Raw genomic sequence first — 26,336 nt, forward strand, 5'->3', positions numbered from 1 at the left:
AATGCTGTCTAGGTTGGTCATAGCTTTTCTTCCAAGGAGTAAGCATCTTTTAATTTCATGGCTGCAGTTGCCATCTGCAGTGATTTTGGAGCCCAGAAAAATAAAGTCTGTCATGGTTTCCATTGTTCACCCATCTATACGCCATGAAGTGATGGGACCAGATGCCATGGTCTTAGTTTTTTGAATGTTGAGTTTTAAGCCAGCTTTTTCACTCTCCTCTTTCACTTTCATCAAAAAGCTCTTTAGTTCCTCCTCACTTTCTGCCTAAAGGGTGGTGTCATCTACATATCTGAGGTTATTGATATTTCTCCCGGCAATCTTGATTCCAGCTGGCACTTCATCCAGACTGGCATTTGGCATGATGTACTCTGAATACCAGTTAAATGAGCAGGGTGACAATATAAAACCTTGACGTAGTCCTCTCCCAATTTGGAACCAGTCTGTTGTTCTGTGTCCAGTTCTAACTGTTGCTTCTTGACCTGCAATCAGATTTCTGAGGAGACAGATAAGATAGCCTGGTATTCCCATCTCTTTAAGAATTGTCCACAGTTTATTGTGATCCACACAGCCAAAGGCTTGGCATAGTCAGTAAAGCAGAAGTAGATGTTTTTTCAAATTCTCTTGCTTTTCTGATGATTCAGCAGATGTTGGCAATTGGCTCCTCTGTCTTTTGTAAATCCATCTTGAACATCTGGAAGTTCTTGGTTCATGTACTGTTGAAGCCTGGCTTGGAGAACTTTGAGCATTACTTTGCTAGCGTGTGAGATGAGTGCATTTGTGCAGTAGTTTGAGCATTCTTTGGCATTGCCTTTCTTTGGGATTGGAATGAAAACTGACCTTTTCCGGTGCTGTGGCCACTGCTGAGTTTTCCAAATTTGCTAGCATACTGAGTGAAGCACTTTTCACAGCATCTTTCAGGATTTGCAATAGCTCAACTGAAATCCCATCACCTCCACTAGCATTGTTGGTAGTGATGCTTCCTAAGGCCCACCTGACTTCACATTCCAGGATGTCTGGCTCCAGGTGAGTGATCACACCATCGTGATTATCTGGGTCATTAAGATCCATTTTGTATAGTTCTGTGTATTCTTGCCACCTCTTCTTAATATCTTCTGCTTCTGTTAGGTCCATACTGTTTCTGTCCTTTATGGTGCCCATCTTTGCATGAAATGTTCCCTTGGTATCTCTGATTTTCTTCAAGAGATCTCAAGTCTTTCCCATTCTGTTGTTTTCCTCTATTTCTTTGCATTGTTTACTGAGGAGGAATTTTCTCATCTCTCCTTGCTCTTCTTTGGAACTCTGCATTCAAATGGGTATATCTTTCCTTTTCTCCTTTGCTTTTAGCTTCTCTTCTTTACTCATCTATTTGTAAGGCCTCCTCAGACAACTATTTTGCCATTTTGAATTTCTCTTTCTTGGGGATGGTCTTGATCACTGCCTCCTGTACAGTGTCATGAACCTCCATCCATAGTTCTTCAGGCACTCTATCAGATTTAATCCCTTGAATGTATTCATTCACTGGATAGATCATGGTAGAGAGTTCTGATAAAATGTGGTCCACTGGAGAAGAGAATGGCAAACCACTTCAGTATTCTTGCCTTGAGAACTCCATGAACAGTATGAAAAGGAAAAAAGATTTGACACTGAAAGGTGAACTCCCCTGATCAGTAGGTGCTCAATGTGCTACTGGAGAACAGTGGAGAAATAACTCCAGAAAGAATGAGGAAATGGAGCCAAAGTGAAAACAATATCCAGTTGTGGATGTGACTGGTGTTGGAAGTAAAGTCCGATGCTATAAAGAACAATACTGCATGGGAACCTGGAATGTTAGATCCATGAATCAGGGTAAATTGGAAGTGGTCAAACAGGAGATGGCAAGAGTGAACTTTGACATTTTAAAAATCAGTGAAATAAAATGGACCAGAATGGGTTATAGGGTTTGATTCTAAACAGGATTTTGCCCCTCCTACCATCTTGTTAGGGCTTCTCCTTTGTCCTTGAACATAGGATATCTTTTTTTGTTGGGATCCAACATTCTCCCACTGATGGTTGTTCAGCAGTAAATTGCAATTTTGGAATTCTTGCAGGATAAGATGAATGGAATATCTATATCAATTATGTGAACTTCTATACAGGAGATTTGTATACTCTTCTTCATTTATTAATTTATTTAATAAATTTATCGGCTCTGTTTAACCCACCCAGTTTGTAGTACTTTCTTATGACAGCTTTGTTGTTGTTCAGTTGCTAAGTCATGTCCAGCTCTTTGCAACCCCATGGACTGTAGCTCACCAGGATTCCTTGTCCTTCACTGTCTCCCAGAGTTTGCTCAAATTCGTGTCCATTGAGTCAGCCATGCCATCCAACCATCTCATCCTCTGCCTCCCGCTTCTCCTTCCCTCAGTCTCTCCCAGCATCAGGGTCTTTTCAGTGAGTCAGCTGTTCACATCAGGTGGGCAAAGGATGGGAGCTTCAGCTTTAGCATCAGTCCTTCCAATGAATATTCAGGAATTGATTTCCTTTAGGATTGCCTGATTTGATCACCTTGCTGACAGTTTTAGCAAACTAGTATAGAAGGAGCGGTCAGTTATTTTGGTTGTTAATGATTGCTTAGGTAAGATAAGTGAAAACATGCCTATTGACGTAACAAGAATTATTTCAGATGCAAAAATTGTAATGTGGATTGAGGAGTGAACAGTAGGTGACCAAGTGGAAACTAGTCGTAGGTTTTTGCTTTTTGTGTATTTTTGGTTGCACTGAGTTTTCATTGCTGTGCAGACTGTTTCTAGTTGAGATGTGCAGGGTTCTCACTGTGGTCGCTTCTCTTGTTGCAAAGCATTGGAGCTAGACACGCGGGCTTCAGTAGCTGCAGCTCTTAGACTTACTTGCTCTGAGGCATGTGGAATCTTCCTGGACCAGGTATAAAAACCCATGTCCCCTGCATAGGCAGGTGGATTCGTATCCACTGTACCACCAGGGAAGGCCCAGTTTTAAATAAAGTCAGTGATGCAAGAAATGAAGGCAGGTTTTTGAATCTCTCACCACTTCAAACTTCCCAGTTAATTGTACTTGATTCTCTTACTACTTCTGATCACCTTAAAAAAATAAAATTAGTATTTCTCTTTATTTACACTGTGTTGTCTCTCCATTAAAATATTTTTAGTGACTCTGTCATGACTTTGTTAAATTCATATTTGGTAAGGAGAGGCAGAGTGCTGGATAGTGAGTAATGGTAAAACAGACCAGTAGAGAAATTGGAAGAAAGGAGTATATTGCTTACAGGTTCTGAAGGAAACACACAGCGTGTCTTGTGGGGCTGCATGGGGAGGTCAAGGCAGAGTGCAGACGGACAAAGTGAAAGTGAAGTTGTTCGGTCGCTTCCAACTCTTTGAGACCCTATGGACTGTAGCCCAGCAGGCTCCTCCATCCATGGGCTATTCCAGGCAAGATTACTGGAGTGGGTTGTCATTTCCTTCTCCAGAGGATCTTCCTGACCCAGGGATCGAACCCGGGTCTCCCGCATTGCGTACAGACGCTTTACCGTCTGAGCCACCAGGGAAGCTCCGAAGACAGACAAAGCAATAGAATCTGGGGAACATGCTTTCATTAGGGTCCATTGTGGAGTGTTTTGGGTTCCCTGGGCTAAGGCCATTCCATGGGGGGCTTATCTAAGGAACACACAAGGAGAAAGCCCTTGGAGAAAGGGAGACTGTTGATTGCAAGGGCTGTCGGGGACTTTCTGGGTTGTTATCTAGGGTGTGTGCTTGCATGAAGGGCTTGTGTCAGTTTAAGGTCCCTCTAGGCCATTTGACCAAACAAAAGGATGCTGAAGCAGCAATGCGGTGGAATAGTTTACCTAAACTCTTGACAGTTTTCTTACTTCCCTCTGGAATAAAGGCCTCAGGTTAACTTTCAAGACTTCACATATTCTGAATCCTACTACCTCAGTTTTTTTTTTAATTTATTATTTATTTAATTATTATTTGTTTATTTTTATTAATTTATTATTTAATATATTTTTAATTTATTTTTTAATTGAAGGATAATTGCTTTTGAATTTTTTTGTTTTTGAGAATTTTGTTGATAATTTTGTTGTTTTCTGTCAAACCTCAACATGACTCAGCCATCAGTTCAGTTCAGTCGCTCAGTCATGTCTGACTCTTTGCGACCCCATGAATCGCAGCACGCCAGGCCTCCCTGTCCAACACCATCTCCCAGAGTTCACTCAGACTCATGTCCATCGAGTCCGTGATGCCATCCAGCCATCTCATCCTTGGTCGTCCCCTTCTCCTCCTGCCCCCAATCCCTCCCAGCATCAGAGTTTTTTCCAATGAGTCAACTCTTCTCATGAGGTGGCCAAAGTACTGGAGTTTCAGCTTTAGCATCATTCCTTCCAAAGAAATCCCAGGGCTGATCTCCTTCAGAATGGACTGGTTGGATCTCCTTGCAGTCCAAGGGACTCTCAAGAGTCTTCTCCAACACCACAGTTCAAAAGCATCAATTCTTTGGTGCTCAGCCTTCTTCACAGTCCAACTCTCCCATCCATACATGACCACAGGAAAAACCATAGCCTTGACTAGATGGACCTTAGTCGGCAAAGTAATGTCTCTGCTTTTGAATGTACTATCTAGGTTGGTTATAACTTTCCTTCCAAGGAGTAAGCGTCTTTTAATTTCATGGCTGCAGTCACCATCTGCAGTGATTGTGGAGCCCCCCAAAATAAAGTCTGACACTGTTTCCACTGTTTCCCCATCTATTTCCCATGAAGTGATGGGACCGGATGCCATGATTTTCGTTTTTAGAATGTTGAGCTTTAGGCTAACCTTTTCACTCTCCTCTTTCACTTTCATCAAGAGGCTTTTTAGCTCCTCTTCACTTTCTGCCATAAGGGTGGTGTCATCTGCATATCTGAGGTTATTGATATTTCTCCTAGCAATCTTGATTCCAGGTGCGGTTTCTTCCAGCCTAGCGTTTCTCATGATGTACTCTGCATATAAGTTAAATAAGCAGGGTGACAATATACAGCCTTGACGTACTCCTTTTCCTATTTGGAACCAGTCTGTTGTTCCATGTCCAGTTCTAGGTTGTTCTATGACTCAGCCATAGGTATACATATATCCCCTCCCTTTTGAACCTCCCTCTCATCTCCCTCCCCATCCCAACCCTCTAGGTTGATACAGAGCCCTTGTTTGAATTTCCTGAGCCATACAGCAAATTCCTGTTGGCTATCTATTTTACATTTGGTAGTATAAGTTTCCATGTTATTCTTTCCATTCATCTCACCCTCTCCTCCTCTCTCCCCATGTCCATAAGTCTATTCTCTGTGTCTGTTTCTCCATTGCTGACCTGTAAGTAAATTCTTCAGTACGGTTTTTCTAGATTCTGTGTATATGTATTAGAGTACAATATTTATCTTTCTCTTTCTGACTTACTTCACTCTGTATAGTAGGCCAGTTCTTTAAATTACTGTTTAAGGTTAACTTCTATTATTAAAATATCAGTTGAAAGCTAACAACTTATTTCTACTTACTAATGTAGCTTTAAAGATATATCTTCAGAGGCAAAAGAGTAGATAATTGGAAATATTTCTGAATAATGCTAGTCAGAGAATCCTACTTGTATTTAAAACCCTCATATTATATCAGTTAGCTGATGTGGTCGAGCAGATATAGTTTTGTACAACCCTAGGAAGGATTCCATGTTGGTCTCGAGTTTCAGTACGTCAACCATTTATGTGCCCCCTTCCTCCTAGATGAATTCTCAGCCAACTGAGAGACAAATAGGGAGTTGATATAGATAAAGGCTAGGTTGGAGGACATAGTTTGTGGGCAGTAAAAATGATAAACACAGACAGTTAGGTAGACTCACTACTCTGCCACAACTACCCGGGCAACTGCCTGTCCATTTTCCCTGCTCCCCCTCCCCACACGGGGAGCCTTTATTGCTGAGTTTGCTTTATTTCTGAAAACATGTCAGAACATATACTCTCTGGACAGGTAGATTCCTAGAAGAGGAAAGAAGTGTGAATTGACCCAAATATGCCCAGGACATGAGAGGGAGAAGTGAATCAAGGGACAAAGAAGGGTCCTGCTCTGAAGTATGTGGGATGGAGTACAGGGGCAGAGGAGGCATGAGGACTTTTGCTCCACTAGAAGGTACATTGAAGGACACATTAGGTGTGGAAATACATTCATTCCTAACATTTTCTGCTGCTGCTTATTCACCTCAGTCATGTCTGACTCTGTGTGAGCCTATGGATTGCAGCCACCAGGCTCCTCTGTCCATGGGATTTTCCAGGCAAGAATACTGAAGTGGATTGCCATTTCCTTCTCCATCCTAACATCTGGGGAGAAAGAAAAGAGATTTTTTCCAGAGAAGTTTCCCAGGAACTCAGCACTTGCACCAATAGTGTGAAAAATTTCAAGAAAGAATATTTCTCTTCTACCCTCTCTGAAATAATCCAAAGATCACCCAAATTCCTGAGTTTGCTTTGTGGATAGCTACACCCTTGAAGTATAAATTTCCTGTTGTTTATTGACAGTGTTCTTTACAACATCAGACTTTGCTACCATCACCAGTCACATCCGCAACTGGGTGTTATTTTTGCTTTGGTCCCATCTCTTCATTCTTTCTGGAGTTGTTTCTCCATTGTTCTCCACTAGTATATTGGGCACCTACTGACCGGGGGAGTTCATCTTTCAGTGTCCTATTTTTTGCCTTTTCATACTGTTCATAGGTTTCTCAAGGCAAGAATGCCGAAGTGGTTTGCCATTCCCTTCTCCAGTGGACCATGTTTGTCAGAACTCTCCACCATTATCCATCCATCTTAGGTGGCTCTACACAGCATTGAGTTAGATAAGGCTGTGGTCCATGTGATCAGTTTGATTAGTTTTCTGTGATAGTGGTTTTCATTCTGTCTGCTCTCTAATGGATAAGGATAATTGGCTTATCTTCCTGATGGGAGAGCACCAAAGAATTGATGCTTTTGAACTGTGGTGTTGATGAAGACTATTGAGAGTCCCTTGGACTGCAAGGAGATCCAACCAGTTCATTCTAAAGGAAATCAGTCCCGAATATTCATTAGAAGGACTGATGTTGAAGCTGAAACTCCAATACGTTGGCCACCTGATGTGACAAACTGACTCATTGGAAAGACCCTGATGCTGGGAAAGATTGAACGCAGGAGGAGAAGGGGACAACAGAGGATGAGATGGTTGGATGGCATCAGCAACTTGATGGACATGAGTTTGAGTAAGCTCCAGGAGTTGGTGATGGACATGGAAGCCTGGTGTGCTGCAGTCCATGGGGTTGCAAAGAGTCGTCGGACATGACTAAGAGACTGAACTGAACTGATGGGAAACACTGACTGAAGGGGAAACTGGGTCATGTTCTGATGGGCGGGGCCATTCTCAGTAAATCTTTAATCCCATTTTCTATTGTTTGACCTCAGGCCAAAACTATGGTGGAGGTAATGAAGATAATGGCGACCTTCTACAAAAGGTCCCAGGCATGTACTGGAATGTTAGGCCCATGAATCAAGGTAAATTGGAAGTGGTCAAACAGGAGATGGCAAGAGTGAACATCAACATTTTAAGAATCAGTGAACTAAAATGGACTGGAATGGGTGAATTTAACTCAGATGACTATTAGATTTACTACTGTGGGCAAGAATCCCTTAGAAGGAATGGAATAGCCATCATAATCAGCAAAAGAGTCTGAAATGCATTACTGGGATGCATTCTCAAAAACGACAGAAAAATCTTTGTTCGTTTTCAAGGCAAACCATTGAATATCACGGTAATCTAAGTCAGTGCCCCAACCAGTAATGCTGAAGAAGCTGAAGCTGAACGGTCCTGTCAGGTGAGTGTATGCTCCTCGGTTCCATCTCGTCACAACAAAGATTTGGGGTGATGGACATTAAAGCCCTCAGCACGTCACAGCTCTCAGGTCTTGGACAAACCATGTTATAGCTCTTAGACAAATCAGTGTTACAGCTCTATTTTATCTAGAAGATAGCAGGAGACTCCATTCTCAAAGCGTGCTGCTAAGTTGCTTCGGTCGTGTCCGACTCTGTGCAACCCCATAGACGGCAGCCCACCAGGCTCCCCCGTCCCTGGGATTCTCCAGGCAAGAACACTGGAGTGGGTTGCCATTTCCTTCTCCAATGCATGAAAGTGAAAAGTAAAGTGAAGTTGCTCAGTCGTGTCCGACCCTCAGCGACCGCATGGACCGCAGCCTTCCAGGCTCCTCCGTCCATGGGATTTTCCAGGCAAGAGTCCTGGAGTGGGGTGCCATCACCTTCTCCGCCTCGAAGCGTGAGGGCATGCCAACCCAAAGACACGAAGAGAAGAGAGTGGAGGAGTGCGCCAGCGCGCAGGAGAGAGCGAGCCCCTTGGCTCCTCTTTTCATATGTCTTCCCCCCCACCCCCCGCCCCCCCGGCCTGCCCTATGTAAATTGGGCTAGCCAGGAGTGCTGTTTGTTCCGCCTTAAGTCCTCACTCCGGTCCTCAGACCTTCCTCAGACCTTCCTTTGTTCTATTTTCATGGGCTTTCCCTTCCTTGTCTTTTAGCCACCGCCATTTTGGACTCCTGTTTCCTATTCTAAAGTTATGAGCAACCTAGACAGCATATTCAAAAGCAGAGACATTACTTTGCCAACTAAGGTCCGTCTAGTCAAGGCTACGGTTTTTCCTGTGGTCATGTATGGATGTGAGAGTTGGACTGTGAAGAAGGCTGAGCACCAAAGAATTGATGCTTTTGAACTGTGGTGTTGGAGAAGACTCTTGAGAGTCCCTTGGACTGCAAGGAGATCCAACCAGTCCATTCTGAAGGAGATCAGCCCTGGGATTTCTTTGGAAGGAATGATGCTAAAGCTGAAACTTCAGTACTTTGGCCACCTCATGAGAAGAGTTGACTCATTGGAAAAAACTCTGATGCTGGGAGGGATTGGGGGCAGGAGGAGAAGGGGACGACCGAGGATGAGATAGCTGGATGGCATCACGGACTCGATGGACGTGAGTCTGAGTGAACTCCAGGAGATGGTGATGGACAGGGAGGCCTGGCGTGCTGCGATTCATGGGGTCGCGAAGAGTCGGACACGACTGAGCGACAGAACTGAACTGAACTGAAGAGTTCTATGAAGACCTGCGAGACCTTCTAGAACTAACACCCCCAAAAGATGCCCTTTTCTATAGAGGGGACTGAAATGCAAGAGTGGGAAGTCAAGAGATACCTGGAGTAATAGGCAAACTTGGCCTTGAAGTACAAAATGAAGCAGGGCACAGGCTAACAGAGTTTTGCCAAGAGAACGCACTGATCATAGTAAACACCCTCTTCCAACAACACAAGAGAAGACTCTACATATGGACATCGCCATCAGATGGTTAATACCAAAATCAGACTGATTATATTCTTTGTAGCCGAAGATGGAGAAGCTCTATATTGTCAGCAAAAACAAGACTGGGAGCTGATTCTGGCTCAGATCATGAACTCCTTATTGCCAAATTCAGACTTAAACTGAAGAAAGTAGGGAAAACCGCTAGACCATTCATGTATGACTTAAATCAAATCCCTTATGATTATATAGTGGAAGTGACAAACAGATTCAAGGGATTAGATCTGATAGAGTGCCTAAAGAACTATGGACAGAGGTTCCTGACATTGTACAGGAGGCAGTGATCCAGACCATTCCAAGAAAAAAATGCAAAAAAGGCAAAATGGTTGTCTCAGGAGTCCTTATAAATAGCTGAGAAAAGAAGAGAAGTGAAAGGCAAAACAGAAAAGGAAAGATATATCCATTTGAATGCAGAGTTCCAAAGAATGGCAAGGAGAGATAAGAAAGCCTTCCTCAATGATCAGTGCAAAGAAATAGAGGAAAATAATAGAATGGGAAAGACTAGAGATCTCTTCAAGAAAATTGGAGATACCAAGGAAACATTTCATGCAAAGATGGGCACAATAAAGGACAGAAATGGTATGGACCTAACAAAGGCAGAAGGTATTAAGAAGAGGTGGCAAAAATGCACAGAAGTGAAGTGAAGTCTCTCAGTCGTGTTCTACTCTTTGCAACCCCATGCACTGTAGCCTACAAGGCTCCTCTGTCCATGGAATTTTCCAAGCAAGAGTACTGGAGTGAATTGCCATTTTCTTCTCCAGGGGGTCTTTGCGACCCAGGGATTGAACCTGGGTCTCCCACATTGCACGCAGATGCTTTACCATCTGAGCCACCAGGGAAGCCAGAAGAACTATATAAAAAAGATCTTCATCACCTGGATAACCATGATGGTGTTATCACTCACCTTGAGCCAGACATCCTGGAATGCAAAGTCAAGTGGGCCTTAGGAAGCATCACTCGGAACAAAGCTAGTGGAGGTGATGGGATTCCAGTTGAGCTATTTCAAATCCTAAAAGATGATGCTGTGAAAGTGCTTCACTCAATATGCAGCAAATTTGGAAAACTAAGCAGTGGCTACAGGACTGGAAAAGTTCAGTTTTCGTTCTACTCCCAAAGAAGGGCAATGCCAAAGAATGTTCAAACTACCGCACAATTGCACTTATCTCACATGCTAGCAAAGTAATGCTCAAAGTTCTCCAAGCCAGGCTTCAACAGTACGTGAACCAAGAACTTCTACATGATCAAGCTGGATTTAAAAAAGGCAGAGGAGCCACAGATCATATTGCCAACATCTGTTGGATCATCAAAAAAGCAAGAGAATTTGAGAAAAACATCTACTTCTGCTTTGCTGACAATGCCAAGCCTTTGACTGTGAGGATCACAACAAACTGTGGAAAATTCTTAGAGATATGGGAATACAAGAACACCTTATCTAGCTCCTGAGAAATCTGTATGCAGGCCAAGAAACAACAGTTAGAACTGGACATGGAACAACAGACTGGTTCCAAATTGGGAAAGGAATACATCAAGGTTGTATATTGTCACCCTGGTCATTTAAATTATATGCAGAGTACATCATGCCAAATGCTAGGCTGGATGAAGTACAAGCTGGAGTCAAGCTTGCCAGCAGAAATATCAATAACCTCAGATCTGTAGATGACATCACCCTTTTGGCAGAAAGTGAAGAGGAACTAAAGAGCCTCTTGATGAAAGTGAAAGAGGAGAATGAAAAAGTTGGCTTAAAACTCAACATTCAAAAAATGAAGATCATAGCATCCGGTCCCATCACTTCATGGCAAATAGATAGGGAAACAATGGAAATAGTGAGAGACTTTAATTTTGGGGGCTCTAAAATCACTGCAGATGGCAACTGCAGCCATGAAATTAAAAGATGCCTGCTCCTTGGAAGAAAAGCTATGACCAACCTAGACAGCATATTAAAAAGCAGAGACATTACTTTGCCAACTAAGGTCTGTCTATTCAAAGCTGGTTTTTCCAGTAGTCATGCGTGGGTGTGAGAGTTGGACTGTGAAGAAAGCTGAACACTGAAGATTTGATGCTTTTGAACTGTGGTGTTGGAGAACACTCTCCAAAGTCCTTTGGACTGCAAGCAGATCAAACCAGTCCATCCTAAAGGAAATCAGTCGTGAATATTCATTGGGAGGACTGATGCTGAAGCTGAAGCTCCAGTACTTTGGCCACCTGATACAAAGAACTGACTCACTGGAAAAGACCCTGATGCTGGAAAGATTGAAGGTGGGAGGAGAAGGGGATGACAGAGGCTGAGGTGGTTGGATGTCATCATTGACTCGATGGATATGAGTTTGAGTAAGCTCTGGGAGTTGGTGATGGACAGAGAAACCTGGCATGCTGTAGTCCACGGGATCACAGAGTCCGACACAACTGAGCGACTGAACTGAACTGATTGACAGTGTATGGATGAAAAAGACTGGCAATAATGCACAGCTAAAACTATGGCTATATCTGTAAGTTGTATATGAAATCAAATGCCCACATTGGATCTTGTATGCTGCTGCTAAGTCACTTCAGTTGTGTCCGACTCTGTACAACCCCATAGACGGCAGCCCGTCAGGCTCCACCATCCCTGGGATTCTCCAGGCAAGAACACTGGAGTGGGTTGCCATTTCCTACTCCAATGCATGAAAGTGAAAAGTGAAAGTGAAGTCGCTCAGTCTTGTCTGATTTTTCGTGACCCCATGGACCACAGCCTACCAGGCTCCTCCATCCATGGGATTCTCCAGGTAAGAGTACTGGAATGAGTTGCCATTGCCTTCTCCAGATCTTGTATACTTAAACCTTATTCCCTATTGTTTTAAAATAAAGACTCTCCTTTCCCAATATCAACAAGATATATGAAAATAAAAACATCCACATGAGAAAATCTAAGCATGACAGATAGAACCAGAATTTCGGATAGATTATGAGGCAGGGGTACGTGCAAGTGAATTTGGTGAATGAATTTAGAAGATTACATCCCAGTGATCTCTAGGATACTGTTCAGCTGTTTTTCCATTGCTAAGACTCTTTGACGCCCCATGAACTGCAGCATGCCAGGCTTCCCTCTCCTTCACTATCTCTCAGAGTCTACTCAGACTCACATCCATTGAGTCGATGATGCTGTCCGACCACCTCCTCCCCTATCATCTGCTTCTCCTCCTGCCTTCAATCTTTCCCAGCATCAGGGTCTTTTTCAATGAGTTGGCTCTTCACATCATGTGGCCAAAGTATTGGAGCTTCAGCATCAGTTCTTCTAAGAAATATTCAGGGTTGATTTCCTTTTGGATTGATTGGTTTGATCGCCTTGCTCCTAAGGGACTCTCAAGAGTCTTCTCCAACACCACAATTCAAAAGCATCAGTTCTTCAGTGCTCACCCTCTTTACTGTCCAGCTTTCACATCCATACATGACCTCTGGAAAAACCATAGCTTTGACTCTGTGGATCTTTGCTGACAAAGTGATGTCTCTACTTTTTAACATTCTGTTTAGGTTTGTCATAGCTTTTCTTCCAAGGAGCAGGTGTCTTTTAATTTCATTGGTGGAGTCGCCATCCACTGACTTCTCTGAATGTTGTAGATCCTGTGTTGCTCTGTGCTATTCTCAAGTTATGACTGCACATTTCATCTAAATGTTTAAGCTAAACTTTGATAATTTATGCACTGCTAAGTCACTTCAGTCCTGTCTGACCCTGTGCCACCCCATAGATGGCAGCCCACCAGGCTCCCCCATCCCTGGGATTCTCCAGGCAAGAACACTGGAGTGGGGTGCCATTTCCCTCTCCAATGCATGAAAGTGAAAAGTGAAAGTGAAGTCGCTCAGTCGTGTCCGAGTCTTCGTGACCACATGGACTGCAGCCTACAAGGCTCCTCCGCCCATGGTATTTTCCAGGCAAGAGTACTGGAGTGGGGTGCCATTGCCTTCTCCGAATTTGTGCACAGTCATTGACTAATCATTGCTGGATCCAGAGTATAGTTTATCACTTTATATTTAAAATAATTTTAAAAAAGCACAGCCTTTACTTACCCCAAATTATGCATGTGTTAGTTTACCTGAAATTTTGTCTAAATTTTTTTTATAGCTTCCTTCTTGATAAAATTCAAATTTAGACTTTTCTGAAAAATCAGATCATTGAATCTCCCTATCGTCATGTTGTGGATAAATCTTTAGGAATAGTATATATTTATTTGATCATTTATTGATTCTTATACCCAGACTTTAAATTTCTTGGATAGGAATCATTTACATCACTCAGGGATAAGCATTGTCATAAATTTGACATGCTGCTGCTGCTGCTGCTAAGTTGCTTCAGTCGTGTCCGACTCTGTGCGACCCCGTAGACGACAGCCCACCAGGCTCCCCCGTCCCTGGGATTCTCCAGGCAAGAACACTGGAGTGGGGTGCCATTTCCTTCTCCAATGCATGAAAGTGAAAAGTGAAAGTAAAGTCGGTCAGTCGTGTCTGACTCTTCGAGACCACATGGACTGCAGCCTACCAGGGTCCTCTGCCCATGTGATTTTCCAGGCAAGAGTACTGGAGTGGGGTGCCATTGCCTTCTCCAAAATTTGACATAGATCCTTCAAATTAAAATACACCTTCAATTTATCTTGAAGTGTTGATTGCAAAGCTATATTAATTAAAGTTATAGATTTTATGATTCTTTATCAAGAGTTTTTTTTTTTCCCCTCTATGGAAAGATGGCTGAGGAGGGATCTTAACAATTCTTTCTTTACATCTTTTACAGGCTAAAACAATTGGAGCCATGTTCTACATCCTGTAATTTTGGTGCCTTAATAGTTAGCCTGTATGTTAGCTAGTTGCAAAATTATTGATCTGGGGAAATCTTACCTTTGTTCTACATTTGAAGTGTGAGTGTATTCAGACAGCTGCATCTCAACTTCATAAGAATATGTCAACATTTCCCTCAGTTCATTTGACTGTTAAAGTAGCAAGAGAGAAAATCTGTACTCCAACTCACTACTATTTTGATAAAACCTCAAAACTCAGTTGAAAGTAGTATTTTTGAGAGGTTATCTGAAGAGTATATAGTCAATTTCATTTGTCTAGAAGTCTTAAAGTTTAACTTTGAATTAAGTCATATCAGTTAGCTGTATATTTGGACACTATTATCTTGGCTTTTTGTAGAATTGTTTTGAGAATTGATTTTTGAATTTAGCAAGTCCTGACCTCAACAGGCAGTTTATGAGGAATAGTGGGGATGAAAGCCCAGTTAGAATGGGCTCAAGGAAGAAATTTTAGATGAGCCTAGACAACTGTTTTGTTTTGTTTTTGTCTTTTACTCTGATAAAATCTTAAACATAAATGAATATCTCTTAAGTATTTATCTAAAAGGGATCCCTAATAGTGGAATTGCTAAGTCTGATGGCATACACATTTAAAATCTGATAGTTTCTGCTAAATTCTTCTCTAAACAAGCATGGATAACTCTTAAGAGAAGTTTCAGTGAGTAGAAGGAGAGATCACTAAGAGACTGGGGGGCTAGTATATTTTAATTTGGGGGGAAATAATAGCATGGTTCTCTGCTGATGCAAAGAATGTAGTAGATAAGGAAACACTGATGGTGTAAGAGAGAGAACACAGACTTATTTATTAGTACAGTGCTTTGAGAAGTTGAACAAAGATGAGACCTAATACATTGGCCTTACCTAGGAGTTTAGCCATAATGGAAGAGAAGGTAGAGCATATGGGAATGAATGCTGGTATCTTATTCTAGTGTAAGGGAGCATCATAATTTATTTAACAATCTTAGAAACTGCCATAGGTTCTTCACTTTCAGAGCTCTGCAGTGAAAATCCTTTCATCCTTGTATACCATGCAAGTATTTTTATACAGCATCTAAAGGATAAACCTCTAGAAACTGTATGCTGGCTCAAAGGAAAAGCATATTTAAAATTATAAAATGTTACCAAATTCACATTTAAAACACTGTTCCAGTCCACACTTCCTCCAGCAGTGGTGAGAGGTCTATTTCCAAACCATCCCCTCATCAACAGTGAATTTTCAGTCTCTTTAGTTTTGGTTGATCTAGTAGGTAAAAAATATAAGTTTTGATTTTGTATATTTGGAGATATTCCTTCTCTTTTTTTCAATTTCTGGGTGACTTAAAAATGTCTTATTGAGACATACACATACCGTTAAATTCACCCATTTAAAGTGTACAGTTATGATTTTCAAGGTTCATATGTGTTATGTATTAGAATCATTCCTCTTCTGTAATATTTCATTACAGATATATACCATATTTTTAAAATTCATTCATAATTTTATTTGTTTTGTTTGATTATTATGAATAATGTTACTACAAACATTTGCATACAACTTGTTGTGTAGATATTTGTTTTCATTTTTCTTGGATGTATATCTTGAAGTAAAATTGCTGGGTTTATAGTAACTCTGTGTCTAATATTTTGAAGAACTACCAAACTATTTTCCAAAGCAGCTGCAGCATTTTAAATTCCTACTAGCAATGTATGAAGGTTCCAATTTCTCCATATCCTTCCCAACAGTTGTTATTGTCTGTGTTTTTTATTATTGCCATCCTAGTGGGTGTGAGGTGGTATCTCACTGTGGTTTTAATTTGCATTTCACTAGTGGTTTATAATGTTGAGCATGTTTTCATGTACTTATTGGATATATGTCTATCTTTAGAGAAATAGTTATGCAAATCTTTTGCCCATTTTTAATTGGGTCATCTTTTTATTGTGGAGTTATAAGAGTTCTTTATATAGTCTGCATTTTTTGGTTTGTTCATTCGATAAATTGTGTTCGCCTCTTTGAGGCCTCATGAACTACAGCATGCCAGGCTTCCCTGTCCTTCACTATCTCCCAGAGATTGCTCAAACTCATGTCCGTTGAGTTTGTGATGCCATTCAACCATCTTATCCTCTGTTGCCCCCTTCCTCTCCTGCCCTCAATCTTTCTCAGCATCAGAGTCTTTTCCAATGAGTCAGCTCTTGGCATCAGGTGGCCAAATTATTGGAGCATCAGTATCAGCATCAGTCGTTCCAGTGAATATTCAGGGTGATTTCCTTTAGGATTGACTGGTTTGAGCGCCTTGCTGTCCGAGGGACAGCAAGTCTTCTCCAGCACCACAATGCAAAAGGATCAATTCTTCAGTGCTCAGCCTTTTTTATGGTCCAACTCTCATATCCGTACATGACTACTGGAAAAACCATAGCTTCAAGTATATGGACCTTTGTTGGCAAAGTGATGTCTCTGCTTTTTAATACGCTGTTTAGGTTTGTCAGCTTTTCCTCAAAGGAGCAAGTGTTTTTTAGTTCCATGGCTGCAATCACTAGTGCACAGTGATTTTGGAGCCCAAGAAAATAAAGTCTGTCACTATTTCCATTGTTTCCCCATCTATTTGCCACGAAGTGATGGGACTGGATGCCATGATCTTAGCTTTTTGAATGTTGAATTTTAAGCCAGTTTTTTTACTCTCCTCTTTAACCATCATGAGGCTGTTTAGCTACTCTTTGTGCCATTAGGGTGGTGTCATCTGCATATCTGAGGTCATTGATATTTCTCCTGGCAATTTTGATTCCAGCTTGTGAGCCATCCAGCCTGGCATTTCTTGTTATGTACTCTACATGGAAGTAAAATAAACAATGTGACAATATACAGCTTTGATGTACTCCTTTCCCAATTTTGAACCAGTCCATTGTTCTGTGTCTGGTTGTCATTGTTGCTTCTTGCCCTGCATACAGATTTCTGGGGACAGGTAAGTGGATCTGAAATTCCCATCTCTAAAAATTTTCCAGAGTTTGTTGTGATCTACACATTTAAAGGCTTTAGTGTAGTCAATAAAACAGTAGGTTTTTTTTTTTAATTCCCTTGTTTTTTCTGTGATCCAGCAGATATTGGCAATTTGATCTCTGGTTCCTCTGCCTTTTCTAAATCCAGCTTGGACATCTGGAATATCTCAGTTCATGCTACAGCATAGCTTGAAGGATTTTGAGCATAATCTTGCTAGCATGTGAAATGAGTGTAATTGTACAGTAATTTGAACATTCTTTGGCCTTGCCTTTCTTTGGGATTGGAATGAAAACTGCCCTTTTCCAGGCCTGTGGCCACTGCTCAGTTTTCCAAATTTGTTGGTATATTGAGTGCAACCGTTTAACAGCATCATCTTTTAGGATTTGAAATAGCTAGGTTGGAATTCCATCACCTCTGCTAGCTTTGTTCACAGTAACACTTCCTAAGGCCCACTTGACTTCACACTCCAGGATGTTTGGCTCTAAGTCAGTGACCACACCATCATGGTTATCCAGATCTTTAAGACCTTTTATGTGTAATTTTTGTGTGCATTCTTGCCACGTCTTAATCTCTTCTTCTTGTGTTAGGTCCTTGCTGTTTTGTCCTTTAGTGAGCCCATCTTTGCAAGAAATTGTTCCCTTGGTATCGCCAGTTTTCTTGAAGAGATCTCTGTTCTTTCCCATTCTGTTTTATCCCTCTATTTCTTTGCATTGTTCACTTAAGAAGGCTTTCTTATCTCTCCTTGCTGTTCTCTGGAACTCTGCCTTCAGTTGGATATCTTTCCCTTACTCCTTTGCCTTTTGCTTCTCTTTTTTCAGCTATTTTTAAGGCTTCCTCAGATAACCACTTTGTCTTCTTGCATTTCTTTTTCTTGGGGATGGTTTTGGTCACCACCTGCTATATAATTTACGAACCTCTATCCATAATTCTTCAGGCACTCTGCCTACCAGCTCTAATCCCTTGAATCTAATCATCTCCACTGTAAAATCATAATGGATTTGATTTAGGTCATACCTGAATGGTCTAGTGGTTTTCTCTAATTTCTTCAATATAAACCTGAATTTTGCAATAAGGAGCTGATGGTATGGGCCACAGTCAACTCTCGGTCTTGTTTTTGGTGACTGTATAGAGGTTCTCTGTTTTCAGCTGCAAAGAATATAATCAGTCTAACTTCAGTGTAAACTTCAGTGATGTCCATGTGTAGAGTCATCTCTTGTGCTGTTTGAAGAGGGAGTTTGCTGTGACCAGTATGTTCTTTTGGCAAAACTTGTTAGCCTTTGCCCTTTTCCATTTTGTACTCCAAGGCCAAACTTGCCTTTTACTCCAGGTATCTCTTGACTTCCTACTTTTGCATTCCAGTCCCCTGTGATGAAAAGGACATCTTTTTTTGGTGTTAGTTCTAGAATATGTTGTAGATTTTCAGAGAAACTGTTCAGCTTCAGCTTCTTTGGCATTAGTGGCTGGGACATAGACTTAGATTACTGTGACTTCCCTTGGAAATGAACTGAGATCATTCTGTCATTTGTGAGATTGCACCTAAGTACTGCGTTTCAGACTCTTTTGTTGACTCTGAGGGCTGCTCCATTTCTTCTAAGTGATTCTCACCCACAGTAGTAGATGTAATGGTCTTCTGAATTAAATTCACCCATTCCCATCCATTTTAATTCACTGATTCCTAAAATGTTGATGTTCACTCTTGCCATCTGGTTGACTATGTCCATTTACTTTGATTTCTGGACCTAACATTCCAGGTTCTTATGCAGTATTGTTCTTCATACCAGTCCCTAATTAGGATTTTTGATTTACAAATATTTTCTTTGGTACTATGATTTGTCTTATAACTCTCTTGATAGTATCGTTTGCAGCAATAAAGTTTTCAATTTTGATATAGACTAATTTACCTATTGTTTTCTTTTGTTGTTTATGCTTTTGGTATTATGCCTAAGAAATCATTGCCTAATCCAAGATCACAAAGATTTACTTGCATGTTTTTTATTTTGTTTTGTTCTTTTGTAGTTTTAGCTTTTAGGTTTATGATGTATTTTGAGTTATTTTTTGTGTTTGATGTAAGAAAGCATTCCAACTTCATTTTATTTGCATGTGGATATCCAGTTATCCTAGCACCATTTATTGACAAGACTTTTTAGACATTATTATTGTTTTGTGAAGACTCAAGTGACCATATATGTAAGTATTTCTTTCTGGACTCTCAATTCTATTCCATTGACCTATATGTCTCTCCTTATGGCAGTATCATATTCTACTGATTATTGTAGTTGAGTAGTAAGTTTTAAATTTGAGATATATGAGTTCTACAGCCTGTTCTTAGTTTGAAGATTCTTTTGTTTATTCTGTGTTCATTTAAATATGAATTTTATGATCAGGTTTTCAGTTTCTGCAAAAAATCAAGGTGACATTTTTAGGGATTATGTTGAATCTGTAGATTTGGGGAATATTGCCATTTTCACAATATTATGTCTTCCAATCTATGAACCTGAGATGTCCTTCCATGTATTTAGATCTTTAATTTTTTTAAACAATATTTCCTAGTTTTAAGTCTACAAGTCTTGGACTCCTATTGTTAAATTTGTTGCTTAGTATTTTATCCTTTTAGATGCTCTTGGAATGTAACTAATTTTATTTTCTTATTTTTCATTGCTAGTGTATTGAATTCCAATTAATTTGTATCCTGCAACTTTGCTGAATTCGTTTAGTGGTAATCATCCGTGTGTATATATGTGCATGTATTCTTTATGATATTCTATGTGCAAGATCATGCCATCAGATAATAAAGATCATTTTCTTTTTTCTCATTTGGATATCTTTTTAAAAATAATTTTTAAAATTTATTTATTTTTGGCTATGCTGGGTCTTCATTGCTTCATGGACTTTTCTTTAGTTGCAGTGAGCAGGGGCTACTCTCCAGTTGTGGTGAGCAGGCTTCTTATTGCCCTGGCTTCTCTTGTTAAGGAGCATGGGCTCTAGTGCTCACGGGCTTCAGTAGTTGTAGCTCCCAAGTTCTAGAGCACAGGCTCAATAGTTGTGGCCCTCTGGCTTAGTTGCTCCATGACACGTGAGATCTTCCTGAATCACAGATGGAACTCATGATTCCTGCAGTAACAGGTGAATTCTTTACCACTGAGCCACCACGGAAGCTCTGGATGTCTTTTATTTCCTTTCCTAATTTCCCTTGCAAGAGTTCCACTCCAGTGTTAAGTAAAGTTGTAAGCAAGCACATCCTTGTCTTGTTACTGATCTTAAGGGCAAAGCATTCAGTCTTTCACCTGTATGTGTGATGTTAGCTGTTGGTGTTTCATAGATGCTGTTTTCAGGTTGAAGAAGTTCCCTTCTATTTCTAGCTTGTTGAATGTTTTATCATGGAAGGGTTCTGGATTTTTTCAAATGTTTCTTCTGCACCATGGGAATGATCATGTGGTTTTTGTCCTTATTCCATCAATATAGTACATCACATTGATTGATTTTCATATGTCACAATGTGGTGAGATTATGGAATTCTCTTCAGGGATTTCTACTTTAATATGTGGTTGTGTATGTAGATTCTGGTGATAAACTAAGTTCAAGTCATGGCTCATGCCAGACACTAACTTTTTGGCCTTGAGCAAGTTGTTTGACATCTCTGTTTCTCCATCTGTAAAATGGGGATATTAACAGTACCTACTTCATGGGTTTTTGTAAAGTTCAAATATAGAAATTGATGTATGTGGAGTGCTTGTGTTTAGAACAGGGCTTGGTATTAGAAAGGAACTTGTTATTATTGTTAACATCACTATTAGTATTATTTAGTAGTTTTGGAAGTTTCATTGGTTATTCTACCCTTCTTCCTCTGTTCCCTGCTTATTCTCCCTTTGAGAATTACCATTCTAGATTTCTCTTCCCACCTTGTATTTATCTATTTTTGGAATAACACTTTATCTACATGGAGGGTAAACTGTAAGAGTACCATTGCCTTCAACCTAGCTGTATATCTCTGCTCCCCAGAACTTCCCTGCTTGCCACTTATATGTTCATCGTTTATTATATAAGCTCCTAGTTTACGCTTGTGTGGGTGCACAGCAGTGATCTGCACTATAGGAATAAACTGCCTGCTGCTGCTGCTGCTGCTAAGTTGCTTCAGTTGTGTCTGACTCTGTGCGACCCCATAGATGGCAGCCCACCAGGCTCCCCCATCCTTGGGATTCTCCAGGCAAGAACACTGGAGTGGGTTGCCATTTCCTTCTCCAATGCATGAAAGTGAAAAGTGAAAGTGAAGTTGCTCAGTTGTGTCTGACTCAGCGACCCCGTGGACTGCAGCCTACCTGGGTCCTCCGTCCATGGGATTTTCCAGGCAAGAGTACTGGAGTGGGGTGCCATTGCCTCCTCCGAATAAACTGTCTAGAAGGAGGCAATAATTATTACTGGTCCTGCTTCTTGCTACATGACTTTGCTGATCATTTCTTCCTGTTAATTCTTTAAAGTTGATGGTTTATTGTGGTTTAATTTTGGATACAACATACTAAAATTTTTTCCTGTAAAAATCATGACACAACCAAAAAAGCACAGTAGCAAACTCTTCTTGGCATAGATCTATCTATTGGTCATCAGCCTTTAAAAACCAGATACTGTTTGTGAAGGGCCTGATTGGCTAGTAGAGTTATATTGAAGTGTGCACAGTTCTTTTTCATATGGGTAAATAGAACTAAACAATTCATTCTCAGTTTTAATGCTTAGAGTGGAATGAAGCAGAATGACTTATAGGCAAGTTGGGAATCTGTTTCATGTACCATCTCCTTCAAATTCTTTTAAGAATTTATTGCATAAAGCAGAAGGATAAAACATCCCACTTCCTTATTTATCCGCTTGAAACAATACATAGACTTCAAGTGCTGGTTTTGATTGTGGTCAATTTGAAGTTAGGGTGTTAATCCCCATGAGGATAGCGGGATTTTTTTTTTTTTTCCCCCTGATGATTTATGATGTTAATGTGGTTTTCTTCTGAAGTAATTTAAAACAATATTTTAAAAGTTTTAGTCTGAAAATATCTTCTTTTTTAGTCTTCCCCCTCCTCCCCCCAGTCTACATTTGACTTTGACAGTTTAGCTATGTGGATTGAGAAGTAAAAATTAAGAGACAGCAATAGGAAAGTTTACAAAGTTTGAGAGTCCTTGATTAGGGAATGTTTTTTATGTAAAGTCAAAACTAGGGTTTTGTTTCCGTGTGTTTCAATTATCATCAAACCAATCTTAAATTATACTTCTGAAGGTTCCAAATAAATTTAGATTTTCTAGATACAGTAGATTGGAACATACGAATTTACTATCTTTTCTGTCTGTTGGACTTGTGTTGTGGATCTGCTCTGCATCAAGTGTCATATTAAACATGTTCTTGCCCCCAGCTCCTACAAAATTGATGTCTTTAGTCAAATCACGAATATAAATTTCATCAGTGCTATCCTGTATGAATTGGTGATGGACAAGGAGGTCTGGAGTGCTCCTGTCCATGGGGTCTCAAGGAGTTGGACACGACTGAGCGACTGAAGTGAACTGAACTGATTCTGTATGGATTAGGATATAAGGGTTTACACATTAAAGTTATATCTAAGAAGATATATCCTCAGATATGCAGAGTCATGTTGGAAACATCCATGGGTTTCCTTATTTTCATACTTAAAGATTGCTAGGTAAGATCAAAGCTAAATTCTAATTCCACTTAGTTTTATGGAATGATCACCCTTCTCTGTTTCTTAATAAGTTTCCAATTATTTAGCCCTTTTCCTCTAAAATCTACGTAGGATTTAAACACTATCTTCCCCTTAATTTCATAGTTTATTTGAAGGAACTTTGTAGGGAATGGAGCAAGATGACAGAAAACTAAGCATGAAAAAGACTGGGTTCTTGAATCTTATTGCCTCCTGGTAAAGTATTTGCTAAAGCTGAAACTCCAGTACTTTGGCCACCTCATGCAAAGAGCTGACTCATTGGAAAAGACTCTGATGCTGGGAGGGATTGGGGGCAGGAGGAGAAGGGGACCACAGAGGATGAGATGGCTGGATGGCATCACTGACTTGATGGACGTGAGTCTGAATGAACTCCGGGAGTTGGTGATGGACAGGGAGGCCTGGCGTGCTGTGATTTATGGGGTCGCAAAGAGTCGGACATGACTGAGCGACTGAACTGAACTGAACTGAACTGAAAGTATTTGGGGAGTGCTGCAGTCATTATTATTCAAGAGTAAAGGAACACTGGAAAACAATGTAGTTTTTCAAGGTAATCATTCAGATTTATTTTAAAAAGGAGAGGAGAATTCTTTTGTTGATTTTATAACAAAGGTAAGAGTCAGGTGTTTGGCTAATTCATGCAATCCTTGAGTAAAATTTAAGCCCAGGTTACTTTGATATGATTTAAAAGAGTAAAACATGTGAATACAATGATGTTAGATCTGTGTAATTCTGAATAATAAAATAAAGATTAAGATGGTAATATTGGTCCCTCAAGTACTGGTATTTAAACTTTAAAAATCATTCAAGAGAGAAGATTAAGTGGTGTTTCTTTGGTACTAAAAATGTAAAGCTAAGACCAAATTCTTCTATTTTCACAGATTTAAGATACAAAGAATGATATTTAAAGACCTTAAAATGGCTATTAAATTATCTTCAGTTTGTAAAGAATCTCCTATGAAGTATGCTTAGAAGAAATCCCTGAGTACATTAACTACTCTATTAGTATCTTCCTTCATAAACAAAAAGGAACAATTTAAAAGCTTTGCAAGACATATAAACACAGTACTTAGTGAAAGCAGTATCTATATATAAAACTCCCTCCATAGTGCTTGTAAATTAGGCCACCAAATATTTAACAGGAGAAATAATAGAGTCACAAAATTAAAATATGATATTTGGACACATTAACCATTCAAATCAAGAAACCAGTTTCTTATGGTGTCCCTGTTTTGTTTTAGCCACTCGATATTGTTTTTCACTGTTTCCAGTACTTGCTCCCTAGGTTTTTGTCCCGCTCCAGCTTCAGGATATCTTTCAAAAAAGCTCTTGATCTATAAAAGAGAAGGCAGTAATTAAGAAAGTAATTTTAGGCCCAGTTATTCTTCAGGGATTTTATTGACATTCTGGATTTGTTTCCTTCTTCCCTGGAAATTCAGTATCACTGAACAACATTAAGATACATCTTCTGGTGCATCATTAGATTGAGCCCATCTCTCAGATTGGTAGTCATTACCCATGGCTTTGGATGCCTGGCAGCATGTCCCGCAGAAGAGGCCCTGCTGTACTGGGGAAGGAGAGCCGCACAGTGGTGGCGGGCATGCTCTCTCTGCTTCTGCAGGTTCCTCAGTTTTCTGCACATTCTCCCAAGGTGTTTCCTGGAAAATCTGTACTGTGGAATGATGGCTTTGCTTTGTTCCAAGAGTCTGGAGTGTTTTATATACACTCAGTTCACTCATTGAGGGCTCATCAAAAAATCTCTATTAAATCTGGTTTGTTTTCCCTCTTCCTTCCAAAACCCTCTCTGAAACTTAACCATAGTAGTATATGCTATTTACAAAAATAAGAATTATTTTGTTTCACAGAAGGATTAAGAATTATTTTGTTTCACAGAAGGATGTAACCTTCCAAAATTCATACAATCTTTGTTTGGCTAATGTTAATGAACATCCCCTCACCCCTCTACCCCACAGGAATTGATGAAAGATTTGGGCTTAGTTTTGAAATTCCAAAACTCTGAGTTCTGAAAGGAATCAAATTTTGAGCAGCTTATGCCAGGATTGCACTTACCTGGAAAGGGGAGATTGACTGCTCATGGCTTGCCAGACTGTATGGTCTCATGGACCAAGAGCCTAAGCCTCCTCAGGCCTCACCTTTCTCAACTTTTAAACTTTATTTCTTGGTTATTTGAAATTTTTTTAGTTTAGAAAAAAAATAAGATGTACATTTAATTATATATAATAATTATTACTTTTTCCTTGTCTTTCGGGATCTGAATAGAGAAAATATAATTTCTACTTGACAAAAAAAATTAATTCTGTTCCTTCCTTGACAAGTATAGAGGAATTTATCTTCCTACCTGCCAGAGTTGTAGTTCAGTGTTGAATGGCTCGGCTATAGTCACAATCCGGCCAAGGTTTCTGTTATTGAGTGTATACCTGAAGAGAAATTTAGGGGTGGAAAAGGCTACATAAGTGCTCAGAACTTTAAATCTTTCCTCTAGATGCAGACATGTCGTTTTTATTTTGAGAGTTTTTTTAAATTGTCACAGTAAGTATAAAACAGTAAGTAAACATATTTAATTTAAAATAATTCTATTCAGTAGAAATTCACAGCAACTTCTGCACTTTTTTTTTTGTAGACAGATCCACTCCACTTTCCCAGAAATGGTAGGCTGGTTGTTACATTCCCCAAATCTAGTCTCCTTTTTCCTGCACACGTGAGAACCATAGTCAGATTACTTGTCTCAGCCTTCCTCCTAGCTAGGTGCAAACAGGTGATCCAGTTCTCATCAATGGAACATAAACAGAAGTGGTAGGTGCAACTTCCACCTTCTTGTTAAGGAAGTAAAGGGAAATTGCTTGCCTTCGATCTTCTTTTTTTCCTTCCCCTTCTTCCAGATTTCAACTACACAGAATAAGGCCCTAGGCCTCATGCAGCACAACCACCCTAACAACTTGGAATGCTCACTTCAGGAGACCAATCCAAATGAGAAATAATTACTTTTGCCCTTTAAGCTGCTGTATTTCTGTGTCTCTGTTACAGCAGAATAGCTCTGTCACCTTTATCTTAACTAATAATCTATGTGTCTTCCTACAGATACAGAAATTCGAATATAGGCTATTTATTCTGCTTCCATAAAGCTTTATTGGCTACTTGCATATTTGGCATTATCATCTATATCAGCCTGCTAAGCAAAGACATTTGAAGCTAAGTGCAAAGATAGCACTTGAGCGATTATATTCTATTCCTATACCTTTTGCATTTTTCTCTCTTAAAAAGTAAAAATCACAAATTTCCTTACAAACCAAAATGCAAATAACAGTGACACAGGTAAAATTTCATCCCAATTAATCACAGTATAAAAAAACAATCCCAAGAATTATCTATAAACTTTGAATTTTTGGAATGTTGGGAAAGGATAAAGGAAATATATCA

At 40.1% G+C, this 26,336-nt stretch overlaps 1 protein-coding gene across 2 annotated transcripts in view; it reads right to left on the reverse strand.

The window, feature by feature from the left end:
- Positions 1-23,488: 23,488 nt before the first annotated feature.
- Positions 23,489-26,336, reverse strand: part of ENPEP (glutamyl aminopeptidase) — an 80,699-nt gene continuing 77,851 nt past the window's right edge. For both annotated transcript variants that reach the window (XM_068975109.1, XM_068975108.1), the window contains 2 exons: positions 25,258-25,336; positions 23,489-24,232 (listed from right to left, as the gene is read on the reverse strand). In XM_068975109.1, the coding sequence (XP_068831210.1) occupies positions 24,086-24,232; positions 25,258-25,336 (226 nt within the window). In that variant the 3' untranslated portion in view covers positions 23,489-24,085. The remainder of the gene's footprint in view (positions 24,233-25,257; positions 25,337-26,336) is intronic.

This window comes from Capricornis sumatraensis, chromosome 7 (genome assembly GCF_032405125.1).
Source record: "Capricornis sumatraensis isolate serow.1 chromosome 7, serow.2, whole genome shotgun sequence".
Classification (NCBI taxonomy): Eukaryota; Metazoa; Chordata; class Mammalia; order Artiodactyla; family Bovidae; genus Capricornis; species Capricornis sumatraensis.